The 14,271-nt window shown below is 38.4% G+C and overlaps 1 protein-coding gene across 2 annotated transcripts in view; it reads right to left on the bottom strand.

Annotated features, from left to right (window-relative positions):
- The window catches only part of LOC145672930 (very long chain fatty acid elongase AAEL008004-like), a 63,641-nt gene that overhangs the window by 22,291 nt on the left and 27,079 nt on the right, over positions 1 to 14,271 (bottom strand). Inside the window, exons 1-2 of one of the 2 annotated variants that reach the window (XM_081742150.1) lie at positions 11,206 to 13,070; positions 1,237 to 1,427 (exon numbers count right to left, since the gene is read on the bottom strand). In XM_081742150.1, coding sequence (XP_081598276.1) covers positions 1,237 to 1,427; positions 11,206 to 11,233 — 219 coding nt within the window. In that variant the 5' untranslated portion in view covers positions 11,234 to 13,070. Of the gene's footprint in view, positions 1 to 1,236; positions 1,428 to 11,205; positions 13,071 to 14,271 lie in introns of those variants that run through there. The other variant, XM_081742149.1, reaches the window with a different exon arrangement.

Here is a 14,271-nt window from a genome sequence, read left to right on the forward strand (position 1 = left end):
GGAGGTCAATTCATATGCTGCAGCTTCGTGGAATGTTCCTCAAGCCAAGCAGGCACCATATTTTGTCGTCCGGGAAAATCGTGTTTCCGTGTAGGTAGAAGTGTTACATATTAGAGTGTGCATAATCCCCTAACATCTGCAGACACACAACGAATGTCACAATGTGCACAGCAACGATCCCCAACAGAAGCATCCTCAAACCATACAGACGCCCTCACCTGCCTGTACAGTACGCACCATGCACGAGGGGTCCATTGCTTCGTTATGTTGGAACCACACATAAACGCGCCCGTTCGAATAGTGTAGCACAAACCGTAATTCTTCGGACCAACACATCCTTTCTCCAATCATCTGCGATCCAGTTAGTGTGCTCCTGTGCCCAAGTGTGACAGTCGGTGCTGACGATTTGTGAGAAACGGTTGATGAGTGGGACGTCTGTTGTGGAACTCCATGCGTGACAGTGTACGCCGTATAGTTGCGTGGGATATGGCTGTTATACATGCATTATTGTATTGGTCACGTAATTCCTGGACACTGGTCGTTCGTTTGCTTATCACGTGCAATTTGACGCGACTTTCGCCCCGCGATGTGATCTTCCGTAAGCCCCTGCAGTTCCGTCTCTTGGAAGTCTTTACCCCATTTTCTTGTCACTCCTTTTACAATCAGAAACAATATTAAGTACAGGTTATAGACAGTGGCGTATTTCGGATTTTGTTTCGGGGGAGCTATGCACAAGGAATGAATAAGTACTTATATTTTTTTTCCTTTTGGGTGCCGACAAATTTTAACGAAGTTATGCATATAACAAATTTATTTCCGGAGGGGGGCTTGAGCCCGATAGCCCACCCTCTAAATACGCCACTGGTTGGAGGTATAAGAAATGATAGCTCCAACTTAATATTGTTTCTGACTAAACACCTTCACTATACTGGAACGGGCGCATCCGACAAGTATTGCTGTCTGGGTTATTGACACAAGCACTGACGATCATGCCTTTTGGAATGCGGATAAATCCTGTTCACCTTCCATAGTAACAGTGTGCTGTCTGTCAATATATAGCCTCGGGTAGGTTCTTTCTCTGCAATACTCCCAATCGTGGTGGTCATGTTATCAGCTATGCTGCCGGCCACACCTTCTTATGTGGTTGCAATTCAGTGACCACTCAGGGTATATTTTGATTAATATTGAGTAAAGATTAGTCAACTGATAAATATATTCATATGACATAATACTTACCTCGCAAAAGAGTAGAAAATTTGTTAATATTTGAAAACAGTTATAAACCATAACAAATTTATCTAATTGAAAGGGTTTCCTATCGGCCATCAGTCTTGGTCCTAGTGAAGTCACAAAGTATAAGTAGAACCCAACGATCGCCCAATTTATGTATGGAGGATTTACAAGGAACCAGTCCGCTACTCTTGGATCTGTCAAAATAAAACAGATTAAGTTAGAAAAATAAGTATAATGTTGCAAATAGGTTTAGCATTCTCACGATTTCAATGCACAATGGAATCAAGTCCATTTTGGTCAATTTTGGACATATTTCGTATTTAAATTCTCTATCTAAATCTCCTTTCAATGCACAAAGGATTCAAGTCCATTTTAGTTCATTTTGGACATATTTCGTATTTAAATTCTCTATCTAAATCTCATTTCAATGCACAAAGGATTCAAGTCCATTTTAGTTCATTTTGGACATATTTCGTATTTAAATTCTCTATCTAAATCTCCTTGCAATGCACAAAGGATTCAAGTCCATTTTAGTTCATTTTGGACGTATTTCGTATGGATTTCTAAGAGTTTAAAAGAACCATGTTCAGATATTATAAATATCTTTTGTAATGTAAAAAAAGAGTATTCACTTTTCTATGTATTTAAAACGTTCCATAGAAACTTTTAAGTCTCTTGTGCTATGAACGCACATATATTTTACTTTTCAAAAAATCTCAAGATATATACACATTGAATTATCTCTACATACCGCTAGGAGTCTCTAGCTCTGCAAATTTGAGAAAAGCACGTTAGATAACTTCCAGGGGATTTTAAAAATAATATTTGCAGGAGACAGAGGATGAAAACTACGTTAAAAAAAAGTCAATTAACAGTTATAATAATAATATTAATAATAACAACGAATATTAGAGTTGTTCCGACGTTCGCAGAAAGGAGAACTTCAGTAATATCAATCATTGTTGCCAACTAATCGAATATACAACTCCCCAAATATTCTATTTCCCCCTTGATCAGCGTTTCCCAAGCTTTCTGATGTCGTCTCCCAGAGCAATTCTCAACTCCTTGTGGGCCCCATGAAGTCAAGAATATATTTTATTACCATAAAAATCAAGTTATAAATTACATTTGTAAAAGAAATGCTTCAAATTTCATTTCGTAGAGTACACTAGGGAAAAAAAAACACGAAATTTACATCCTGATCGCATACATAAGATAAGGTTTAATAAAAATAAAATGTCCCACCGTGAACCGCTTTCCAATCTCTGTTGTTCCCTCAAAAACAAAGTGAACAGCAAAATTGCGAACTGCGCCTAGATAAATTATTTTCCACTGGATGCTCTCTGACGTTACAGATTTCTGCTCATGTTCCCAGTAAACCACACAGAGAGAGCAAGAAGAATGCAGAAAACCTAGTGTTGATACCAGACAGTGATGACGAGCAAATAAGGCATAGTTGATGATTTTGCAGATAATGACTAATCTAGACTGGCAACACTTGTTTTGATTAACCTGTTATCTCTGCTGGTTCTGACTACAAAGTATGTCTCTACGGGCGTCATTAACTTGTTCCGCCACCAACGAATTTCGAGGTCGTTTCCTTCATATCATTTTATCCCGTTCTGTGCGCCTATTTCCACGTTTTGTGTGTCGCTGCAAGTGGGTCAAAATGGGCCTACAATTATGGCGGAACAATTTAATGCTGTTCCGCCACCAACGAATTTCGAGGTCTTTTCCTTCACATCGTTTTATGCGTGTTTTGTGCCGTTTTGTGCATCTATTTCTACGTTTTGTACGTCACCGGACGCGGGTCGAAATAGGCCTCCAAGATGGGACAAAAATGATCCACTGTTCCGCCACTATCAAATTTCGAGGTCGTTTCTTTCGCATCATTTAGTGCCTGTTTTGTACCTTTTGTACGTCACTGGAAGTGGGTCAAAATGGGCCTTCAAGGTGGGACGAAAATGATTTGTTCCTCCATATTTGTAGGCCTATTTTGACTCACTTCCGGTGACGCATAAAACGACGCAAAACACGCACAAAACAATGTGAAGGAAACTTTCTCTAAATTCGTTGGTGGCGGAACAAGTTAATGACGTCGTTTCTACATCATACATAGAGAGTTGGAAAAACGACTACGCTAAATCGCATGAAAAATTCTCTACATTTATTGGGTCATATTCATAGTCATTTTTGCGTGCGATTAGCGTCGTACTAAGTTCTGACTACTGCATGAAACATATGTTAGTCGAACTTTTTAGTGTGGCACTAGTCACTCGTCAGAACGACTCTGCATATGACAGATTATGTCTTATGAACAACATACTTTGTTTTCACATTAATTCTACGCATTATCAGATTTAGAATCGTTACACGTACAGTGACGTACATACACACTTTTTTTTTTTTTTTGAAAAGGGATCATTAGGATTCAAATATTTTATTCTGCAACAGAAAAGTTCAAGATTTAGGGAAGAAATCGATGAATAAACATAGTTACTAATAAAACAGTACCCAGCCAAGGGTGCCGATATCTCTATAACTTTGGGGGAGGGGGGCTCATTCGGATGTGGGTTTGTATATTCGTAAAATAATACATATAACAATAAAAGTACATATTCATAAAAATATATGGAGTTTTAAGGGGATCGAGCCCCCCAGGAAGGTGCCCTTGTACACAGCAAAGCATAAGCAATAGTAATTTAACTTATTTCCACGAATTATCGAAAAATCTTATTGCGTCACGGAAAATGTTTGCTTCTATATTTGTCCAGTTTCAAATCCACATTGCTAAACGTTTAAAATGAATTATTGAAAATAGTTAGTATGTAGTTTACCTGTTATTATTTATCATGTTACTTTGTTTCAAACAGCGTATCCTGAGGGGGAAACGAAAAATAAATTCATTTTAAAGTCCATTACCGCAAATAATCTAGGGCCGGTACTGGATATGCCTACAATCGTTTTAAGCATTTGTCTCCTTATACTTTGCTTTCGCTCATTGTAATAGATTGTACTGTTACATACTAGCTAATGGCGCTGTAAGTAAATAACTCTGTAAAACCGAGCTCGTAGTACCATATGAATTCTTGCCAGACGATATACACCAAGCGGCATTATGTGAACTAATATTTATATTAAACACTCTCTATAATCATAGATTTTAGTAAATAACTTAAAAACAACGAAGATTATAAAAACTTAGAAAGTAGACCAGACAATACTACAAAATAAACTATTAATTGTTTTCAACACCCTCTATATAGAAGATAAATTTAAATTAATAACCTAAAAACAACAAAATGTATAAAATATAAAAATGAGTCACATAGTATCTGCAAAACGATATTATATGAACTTTTAACTATTTACAACATCCTCTGTATAGCGTATAAATTTAAGTGAAAAAGTAAAAACAATAAAGCATATAAAATATAAAAATCAGTCACATAGTATCTATAAATCGATATTATATGGATTTTTAATTGTTTTCAACACTCTCTGTATAGCATATAAATTTAAATGAATAACTAGAAACAGTAAAGTATATAAAATATAAAAATGAGTCACATAGTATCTACAAAACAATATTGTATGAACTAAGAATTTGCATTCAACATCATCTGTATAGTCTATAAATTTAACTTAATCACTTAGAGACAATAAAGAGTATAAAAATATAAAAAGTAAGTCACATAGTACGTGGGAAACGATGTCATATGAACTAATTATGATATTCCCAAAAAACATTAAACAATGAAAAGTTCAAAAATTATTAAACGTGCATACAATCAGTGACGTCTCCTTTATGAAGAAAAAATAACAATTTAATCTATCTATAGAAAATCAAAACAGCACTTTCAAGGTGACTATTTTGGAAGAAAGTAAAAACACATATTTTCTCATTATCAAAAAATCACACAAAGTGCCTTTCTAAATTCCAAAACAGTTTTGTGACAATATAAAAACTAGTGTTTTAAGCAAAAGATCATTCTACCTACATCTGACAACTGTGAGTTAGGTGTATCGAATTCACGTCGCTCAGGAACTGAGAACGCAGAAAATTCCAAGATGTGGCTACCAGGATTGGCATCCATTACAGGACGTTTGTGAGTATGCTTTGTGTAATCGAATATTACATGACTTAATTTGAGTGAAGGAAGGACCACAAAACATTAAAGGACACACACGAGAGAACCAAGGACTTCCCCTTGGTGCTTTTCTTTCCACTATATTACTTTGTTATATATTATTATCCTGTATATATCATTCGTTTTTATATCAATATCTTCTTAGGTGATGGTTCTAATAAATATTACAAAATGGAAGACATTTTCCTTCTAATTGCCCTTTTAATATAACTAGTAGCATAGCGTGACAATTTACAAGCATCTTTAAGCTCTTGAAACTACAGCAACATATTATGGCTCCCCCAGAGGAATCTCTCTCGTGTGGTTCTTAGTGTTTGTGTTCCTCTTTTCACACATATAAGGCACTTATTGCTTTGTTAACTCCATTGTGGTCATTTCATTTCTCACATTCTCTTGTCATGCCCACGACTCGCAGTCAGGCTTCTTTCATTCCCTTAAACACTCCTCAAATTCAAAATTCAAACAATATGGCAGGCATTTCCTCCATCATTCCCGATATATACAGTGCGTCCAAGGAACAAAGTGCGGATTTATTTTTACAAAATTTCTTGAAGATCGCACTGGTCAATAACTGGGATGACTCAAAATGCATAAAGATTTTCGAAAAGTCCCTTTCTGGACCCGCTCAACATTGGTTCTCCACCCAAAATCTCTCTACCCTTCCCTGGTCAACCGTCCAACAAAAATTCTTAAAACAATTTGGCGACGAGCAGGTTCCACGATCTCGCATTCATCGGTATAGGGCTCGAGTTCAACTCCCCAATGAGCCACTTTCTCATTACGTTTTCGCAAAGAAATTTCTGGCAGATCAGGCATACACGCAATTAGATTTTCAGGAGTTTCTTTTAGAATGCGTGTCGAGCATGACACCCGAGAACATACGTTGGTTTGGCACTCGCACCATATCTGACTATCCTACATTTATTGATGAGGTTACAACCTTAGAACGCACTCAGCTCATGGCCCAAAAGCGAGAAACGGACTCTTCCTTTTCACGCCAAACTTCAGATGTCCCAACTTCTAGCGCCATTCAAGAACTGACTCATCAAGTCTCACAGTTACAGCTTCACCTCAACACCCTTTCAAATTCTCAACCTACCTCTGTTCATTTCGCTCCTACCCGTTCTCGTTCTCCTAGTCCACACAATCACAACACCCTCTCTCCTAACCATAAATCCCTTCCCTTTCCACAGTCCCTCTCACCCCATCCGCTGTCCTCCTGTCTCCAACATTCTCATTCCACCAATCCGACTTCTTCTTCTAACTCGTGTACTCATTGCTCCACACACTCATCTCATTGTTGTCAATGTACCGCCTCCTCTCATTGTCAAACTGTCCCTCAGTTTCCCCCAACCCGTAACACTCCACGAAATGATCATAATAACGGCTCTCGTAAAGGCAAGAACAATAAGCGTTTTAATACTAAGCATTCTTCTCAACCCCAAAACGTCTATACTACACAACAGCCAACCATACCCATTCCCCCATATCCATTCTATCATCCCTTTTTTCAATATCCTACCCCTACCCACCTACCCTCCCTCCCCTCCCCTTCCCCTGTCTCCACAAACTCTCGTACCAATAAACCAAAAAACGCCAAAAATTAGCGCGAGAGCGCACCAGTCTCCTCGCGCTTAATTCTTCCTCATCCCCTTCTTCCCCTCCCTCTTCCTCAGATTACCTCCAATTACCGTTGCATTTCAAAGGCAAATTACCTTACGTCAAAGCCCGTTGCATGACCAAGGATGTCTTCTTTTGCCTTGACTCTGGTGCTGAAGTCAGTCTCTTTCCAGCCGACCAACTCGACCCTTCGGTTCGTACTTTTAAGCTTCACACGGTTCTAAATGGTCTTTCATCATCTCCGGTACATCTCTCCCGTGCTACCATTCTCAACTTGAATTTTAATGGTCATCAATACTCTGTACTTTTTCGTTTGGTTCCTTTCAAAAACTTTCCTGCTATCCTTTCCAGTAAATTTCTTCAAGACCATCAAGCAACCCTTGATTTTGACAAAGGCATCCTATCATTACGTCATCTAGGTCGCATGCCTCCAGCCGATAATGCAATACACAGCGTTAATACAAACACATTTCACTTTTTCAAAAAACATCCCACTCCTCACATTGTTTTTCAAGCACGCAGGAGACTTGTCATACCACCCCATTCAGCTAAAGCAGTTCCTCTCAAGGTTAACGGTCACTTTCCAAATACATCCTTCCGGCTACATACTCCTATCTTACGAAACTTAAGTAACTGTTATATGACGCATGCTGTTGTTTCCATAGATAACCTTGTTTTGCCACTTGCAAACGTCTCGTCTCGTCCCCAGATTATAAAGGCCAATACTCCCATTGTTATTGGTTCCATATTTTCACCTCCGGAACAAAACACTAACGCTTACACCATCAGACAGGTTCATTTTCCCACGGACGAGGACGCTTCACGACACAAAGCACAACGCCTTAAAGAAATCGGTCATCTCATTGACATTAACAAATTTCACTTTTCTCCTGACATGAACGAACATCAAACTGCTCAAATGAAGGCGCTACTTTCTGAATATGCTTTTCTTTTTCAATGGCACGACAATGATTTCACAAAAATACCCACCTTTTCGGCCTCGTTAGACTTAGAATCAGACGTTCCCTTTCAGTCCCCCCAATTCGTCATTCCACATAGACTTAGACCGCGAGCAAGAGAACTCGTCCTGCGCCTCATTAATCAAGGAGTGTTTGAACAATCAGATTCTCAGTATAGAAATAACATATTATTTGTTTTAAAACCAAATTCCAAAACTGAGCTAAGGGCCGTTTTTGATCTCAGGGGCCTTAACTCCCGTTCAAGAACAATAGCTTCTCCTTTAGAAGATATACAGGACGTTCTAGAGTCTCTTTCTGACTCAGTTTGGTTCAACTCCTTTGATTTACACTCCAGTTTCTATCAATTAGACTTAGATCCCAAGGACAGACCGGCCACTGCGTTCTCCATTAAGGGTCTTTCTCTCCCTTTCAATCACCTTCAGTTGACATCTGTTCCTCAGGGTTTCAAAAATGCCTCAATTTTACTTCAACAAGCTCTTCAAACCATTTATAGGGACATCTTCCCCAACAATATTACATCATTCGTTGACGACATGTATGTCCACGCAGATTCGTTCGATCAGATGATGATTGTGCTTCGTGACTTCTTTCAGCAAGCCGCCAAACATTCTCTGCTCTTTAACATTAAAAAATCAGTTTTCGGATCAAAAAGAATTAAATGTTTAGGCCATATTATTGACAATCACACTCTACAACCTGACCCTGATAAGATTTCGGCTTTAGCTCAGGCACCCAGACCGGCCACTCTCAAAAGCCTCAAAAGCTGGTTAGCCAGTGCAAATTTTTTCCGACGTTTTTTCAAAAATTTTTCCATCATTCTTGCACCCCTTTATCAGGCTCTGTCAAACAATCCTAAAAAGCTCATCTGGACTCCTGAGCGCGTTCAAGCGTTTGAGACAATGCAGAAACTTCTAACCTCACCCCCCGTACTTGCTCTATATTCCACCCGCAATACACACCACATTCTCATGACAGACGCCGCATCAATAGGCGTCGGGGCGGTGTTATTACAGAAAGATCTCACTACTAACATTGTGCAACCTGTTTGTTATGTCTCTTCCAGACATCCCAAAACCGTTTCCCCCCTTCCAATCTTCCATCAAGAATTATATGCAGTGTACTTTTCTCTCCGGAAATTAGAAAAATATTTGTTAGGCCACCATTTCACCCTAGTTACTGACAATATTTCTCTTCTTGCTGTTCGGAAAACAATTGTTCCATCCCCAAAAATTTTGAGATGGTTAAACTACATTAATACATTTGACTTTACAATCAAACATGCAAAAAGCCATCAGAATCCCATAGCTGATTATCTTAGTAGGCATCCTGCTCCTCTTACGCAAGACACGATAGACATGGACAATGAAGTTGTGCCTGATTCTGTACTTCTAACTATCGATAACAACTTGGACCTATCTCGCCTACAGGGTGAAGATAAATTCTTCTCCAAAATTATCGAGACTCTTAACAAACGAGACGAGACAGATCCTTCATTCCAACGTCTCAACAAACAATACGTTATTCAGAAAGGCATACTTTACAAAAAACTGTACCGAGTACCTAACTCTCGATTACTGCTCTGCGTACCCGACAGTCTTAAACCAGCTTTATTCGATGAGTATCATGACTCAATGACTCACATAGGTTTTACCAAGATGTATTGGATGTTGCGATACAAGTATTTCTTTCCGCGCCTAAAATCATGGCTAGCTCAGAAACTTAAATCATGTAAAGGCTGCGCCATCTTTAAACGCAATTACATGCCTAATAACCCCACAATTCAGCGTTTTCCTCAGTCAGGCCTATTTGAAACCTTTTCTTTGGACCTAGCAGGCAAGCTAATACCCAGCGATCCCGAAGGTTTCCAATACTTTTATGCAGCTACGGACCACTGTACTGGATTCACCATTACTCATCCCATAACAACTCCAAACAGCGACAACTTCATCAATTTCATCACAAACCATATCCTTCTTCCATATAATACTCCTCGCACAATCTACTTAGATCTTCAGAGTTCACACCGGTCTACAGTATCGTTAAACTTCCTCAAGTCTCTTAACATAACAGTTAAGTACGGCCTACCCTATCAACATCGTTCTCTAGGCACAGTCGAACAAAGATTAGGCTCCTTGCAAACGAGTCTCAAATTTCTCTGCCAAGACAACCAGAAATTTTGGCCTCGCTTCCTTGCGCATGCCACTGCGGCTCTGAATAAATCACCCTTAACTTCCATTGGTCTATCTCCTCATTTTCTCCTCTATGGCGTTCATCCCACTTTACCATTAGACAATTTGCTACATGTTCAACAAGAAACTTTGAATACTAATGATCGCCTACTTGCACTCAAAGAAATGAGGGACCTCGTTGAATTTCGAAAACACCAAGTTTTCACTGATCTGAAGAAGCGCATTGAGAAGGTCAAAAATCCAACACAGTTCTTCCCTGACAGTTTAGTTATGGTCTTAGATACCTCAACAAAACCTAACACTTGTAAGCCATTATCCCGTCTTTATAAGGGACCCTACAAAGTGATTTCGAATGTCTCGGCTGATGAGTATCTTCTAGATATTGATGGGAAGCCAACGGTCATTGCTAAGACCCGTTTGAAACTGTACATCCCACCTACAAACCCAGACCCCCAATTTGAGTATAAGTACAAGCGCTTTCTCAGTACCTCTAAATAGGATCCGACCACACATTACTTCAAAACCCAACTACCAATTACATTTCACGTTATGTTTTGATTATCTAATTTAACGTTCCTAGTGAAACATGATTCCTTTCTGTAGTACCACACTGGCAAAACTTCCGACTTTGTCTCTCGTTATGCCATAATTACAGTTACAGGTAGGCAACACACATTACAGACAATATTTCTCCCGTGCGGATTTTTTTTTCTTCCGGCAGTTCATTATTATTGCATATGCTTCGTCTCCTGTTTTAGGCAACCCGCTGTACACACACCATTTCTCCCGTGCAACGACTCCTAGTTACGCTCATAACAACCTCTACGCTTTTCCTTCTCCCCATAAGCAATATACCGGCATCATTCATTATTCACGTCATTTTCTTTCCTAAGCGCGCAAGGAAAGACTCTCCATCTCATTTCCTTCTTGCGTCCTTTTTTGGGAACGGCTGGTCCGACCCCACTTGATATCACTAAGGTCGCTAGGACGAAATGCTTTCTCTCATCCATACACAAGGTTTTTGGAACTTACCTCGTACTCTGTCCTCCACCATTTTCATTCCTCGTTCCACATATCTTAACAAACCCTCTCATTATGATGATAATAAAACACAAAACCACCACCACACATTCGCGAACGGCACACATTAAATTGCCACTGCCACTCGCGTCTCCATTTTTTTCTCACCACCCGTATACAAGCTCCTTTTGCTCATAACTGGCAACCTCACGCAGTTTTCTCCCGAATCATTTGTCTTCCAGGTCAACTTACGGTATCTTGGCCAGGAATAAACTACGTCTCACTAATATATATATATATATATATTGTCCTATTTAATGGCAAATTCACTCTTCATTTCTATACTTCTACTATAACGGAAACTTTCGCTATCCACGACCATACTTCCGTCCACACCACATGCAGTAATAGTAAACATGATCATAATAATAATAATAATAATAATAAAAACATAAGGGTCTCGCCTTTTCACACACCCCGGAATATCCGCATCTCCCTAAAGATTGATCAGGTGCCTTCTTCTTTTCAGTACGCCATTATACGTATTTTTTAGTTATCCCTTTTGTTCCTTGTACGTTCCTTTTGCAATAGCATTACTTTTCTTCCTAATTTTCTCTTCTCCCTTTTCTTCTTTCCTTTAGTCTTAAAAAAAACGTTTTCACAATGGTCTTTAACAAGTAATTCAGTGCCTCCTGTCATGTAATTTCTTTTCCGCATCCGGCCTATTTTCACAAACGCACCTGGGCTACCCATCATCTTGCTACCCGTTTCCATGGATGATGCCTACCAAGTCGCAGTTTCCTTTTCTGGATGATGGACCTCACGACTTCCAGACCACAAGATGCTGTCCATTTTGGCTCAAGGATCACCACTTCCAGATAGCAGACTTCCAGGAACTAGTCCTGACTCTCGACGTGCTGCACTACCACGATCAGGATTTCCCGAGTTCCAGCCTTCCCGGATACACCATTGGGATCACGCTCGACATCTACACGGACCCAGCAGTTTTAGTGATTTTTTTTCTCGTGTGTGTGTTTACTAGTGCCTCCTTCCTCTAGTGTTTTTTTTCTCTTTCTTTTGTGCACCAGCCCCATGGTTATAAAGGTCTTAAACAAACATTAAACAATGAAACATTTTAAGGGATTCCATGTCACTGGTTCTCACGAACAGTTGACCATTGTACTTTATTAAAAGGGGGGTTATGATATTCCCAAAAAACATTAAACAATGAAAAGTTCAAAAATTATTAAACGTGCATACAATCAGTGACGTCTCCTTTATGAAGAAAAAATAACAATTTAATCTATCTATAGAAAATCAAAACAGCACTTTCAAGGTGACTATTTTGGAAGAAAGTAAAAACACATATTTTCTCATTATCAAAAAATCACACAAAGTGCCTTTCTAAATTCCAAAACAGTTTTGTGACAATATAAAAACTAGTGTTTTAAGCAAAAGATCATTCTACCTACATCTGACAACTGTGAGTTAGGTGTATCGAATTCACGTCGCTCAGGAACTGAGAACGCAGAAAATTCCAAGATGTGGCTACCAGGATTGGCATCCATTACAGGACGTTTGTGAGTATGCTTTGTGTAATCGAATATTACATGACTTAATTTGAGTGAAGGAAGGACCACAAAACATTAAAGGACACACACGAGAGAACCAAGGACTTCCCCTTGGTGCTTTTCTTTCCACTATATTACTTTGTTATATATTATTATCCTGTATATATCATTCGTTTTTATATCAATATCTTCTTAGGTGATGGTTCTAATAAATATTACAAAATGGAAGACATTTTCCTTCTAATTGCCCTTTTAATATAACTAGTAGCATAGCGTGACAATTTACAAGCATCTTTAAGCTCTTGAAACTACAGCAACATATTATAATAGTTGTTTATAACACCTTTTGTGTAATGTATAAATTCGGGTGCTCAATAGTTATGACATCACAAACTGTGCACTCAAATCTCTTGTGTATAAGAAAAGATTTGTCAACGGATATTGGTTTATTTAATAGTATTTTGTAGATACTGTCTCAAGAGTTATTAGTTTCTTTAATAGCATTTTGTAGATACTGTCTCAAGAGTTATTAGTTTCTTTAATAGCATTTTGTAGATACTGTCTGTCCCAACGGTTATTAGTTTATTTAATAGCATTTTGTGGATACTATCTGTCTCAACGGTTATTAGTTTATTTAATAGCATTTTGTAGATACTACTTGGCTCAACGGTTATTAGTTTATTTAATATCATTTTGTGGATACTATCTGTCTCAACGGTTATTAGTTTATTTAATAGCATTTTGTAGATACTATCTGGTTCAACGGCTATTAGTTTTTTTAAATAGCATTTTATAGATACTACCTGGTTCAATGGTTATTAGTTCATTTAATAGCATTTTGTAATACTACCTGGCTTAATGGTTATTAGGTTATTTAATAGCATTTTGTAGATCTACCTTGTTCACTTCCCATATTGTTAAATATTTTTCATTGTTTTTGTATTGGTGACTAAGTTTCAACAAATTAAGGGTTGAGTTTCAGCGAACAACCTTAAGAATCAATATATGCAGAGGCTGGCACTAGGGGTACTATAATTACATTCAGTGCCATCGCTATAAGTATTAATTGCATATTAATTCCTGTGATTAATTTGCTAACTTGTGACCATTAGTGGAATTTCATTGGAAATATACGAGTCATTTCAAAAGTTTTGCACTCTGAAAGATATTATAGAAGTAAATAATTTATTGTGCAAAATTCCTTTTCAGGCCCTCAATATAATCTTCATTATTGCTTGTGACAGCTTCCCAATGTTTTGGTAAATTCTGTATTCTGGATAGGGCACTTTCATTGTTGAGTTGATCAGTCGGATCATCTCGGAACTTTTGCATTGTGAGGTGAGACTTCAGTTCTGGTTCAAAATCTCGTATCCAGGTTTCATAAATTGCAAGAATCCATAGTAGAAAATGATCTCCTTTTGTTCGGTAACGTTGAAGCAATTCTGCGATTCTTTTACGATATGGGTTCTGCTCTTCACTCAGATCATGCGGAACTCATCTGGAAGCG

The sequence above is a fragment of the Thermobia domestica genome, chromosome 16 (genome assembly GCF_964235325.1).
Source record: "Thermobia domestica chromosome 16, izTheDome1.hap1.1, whole genome shotgun sequence".
NCBI lineage: Eukaryota > Metazoa > Arthropoda > Insecta > Zygentoma > Lepismatidae > Thermobia > Thermobia domestica.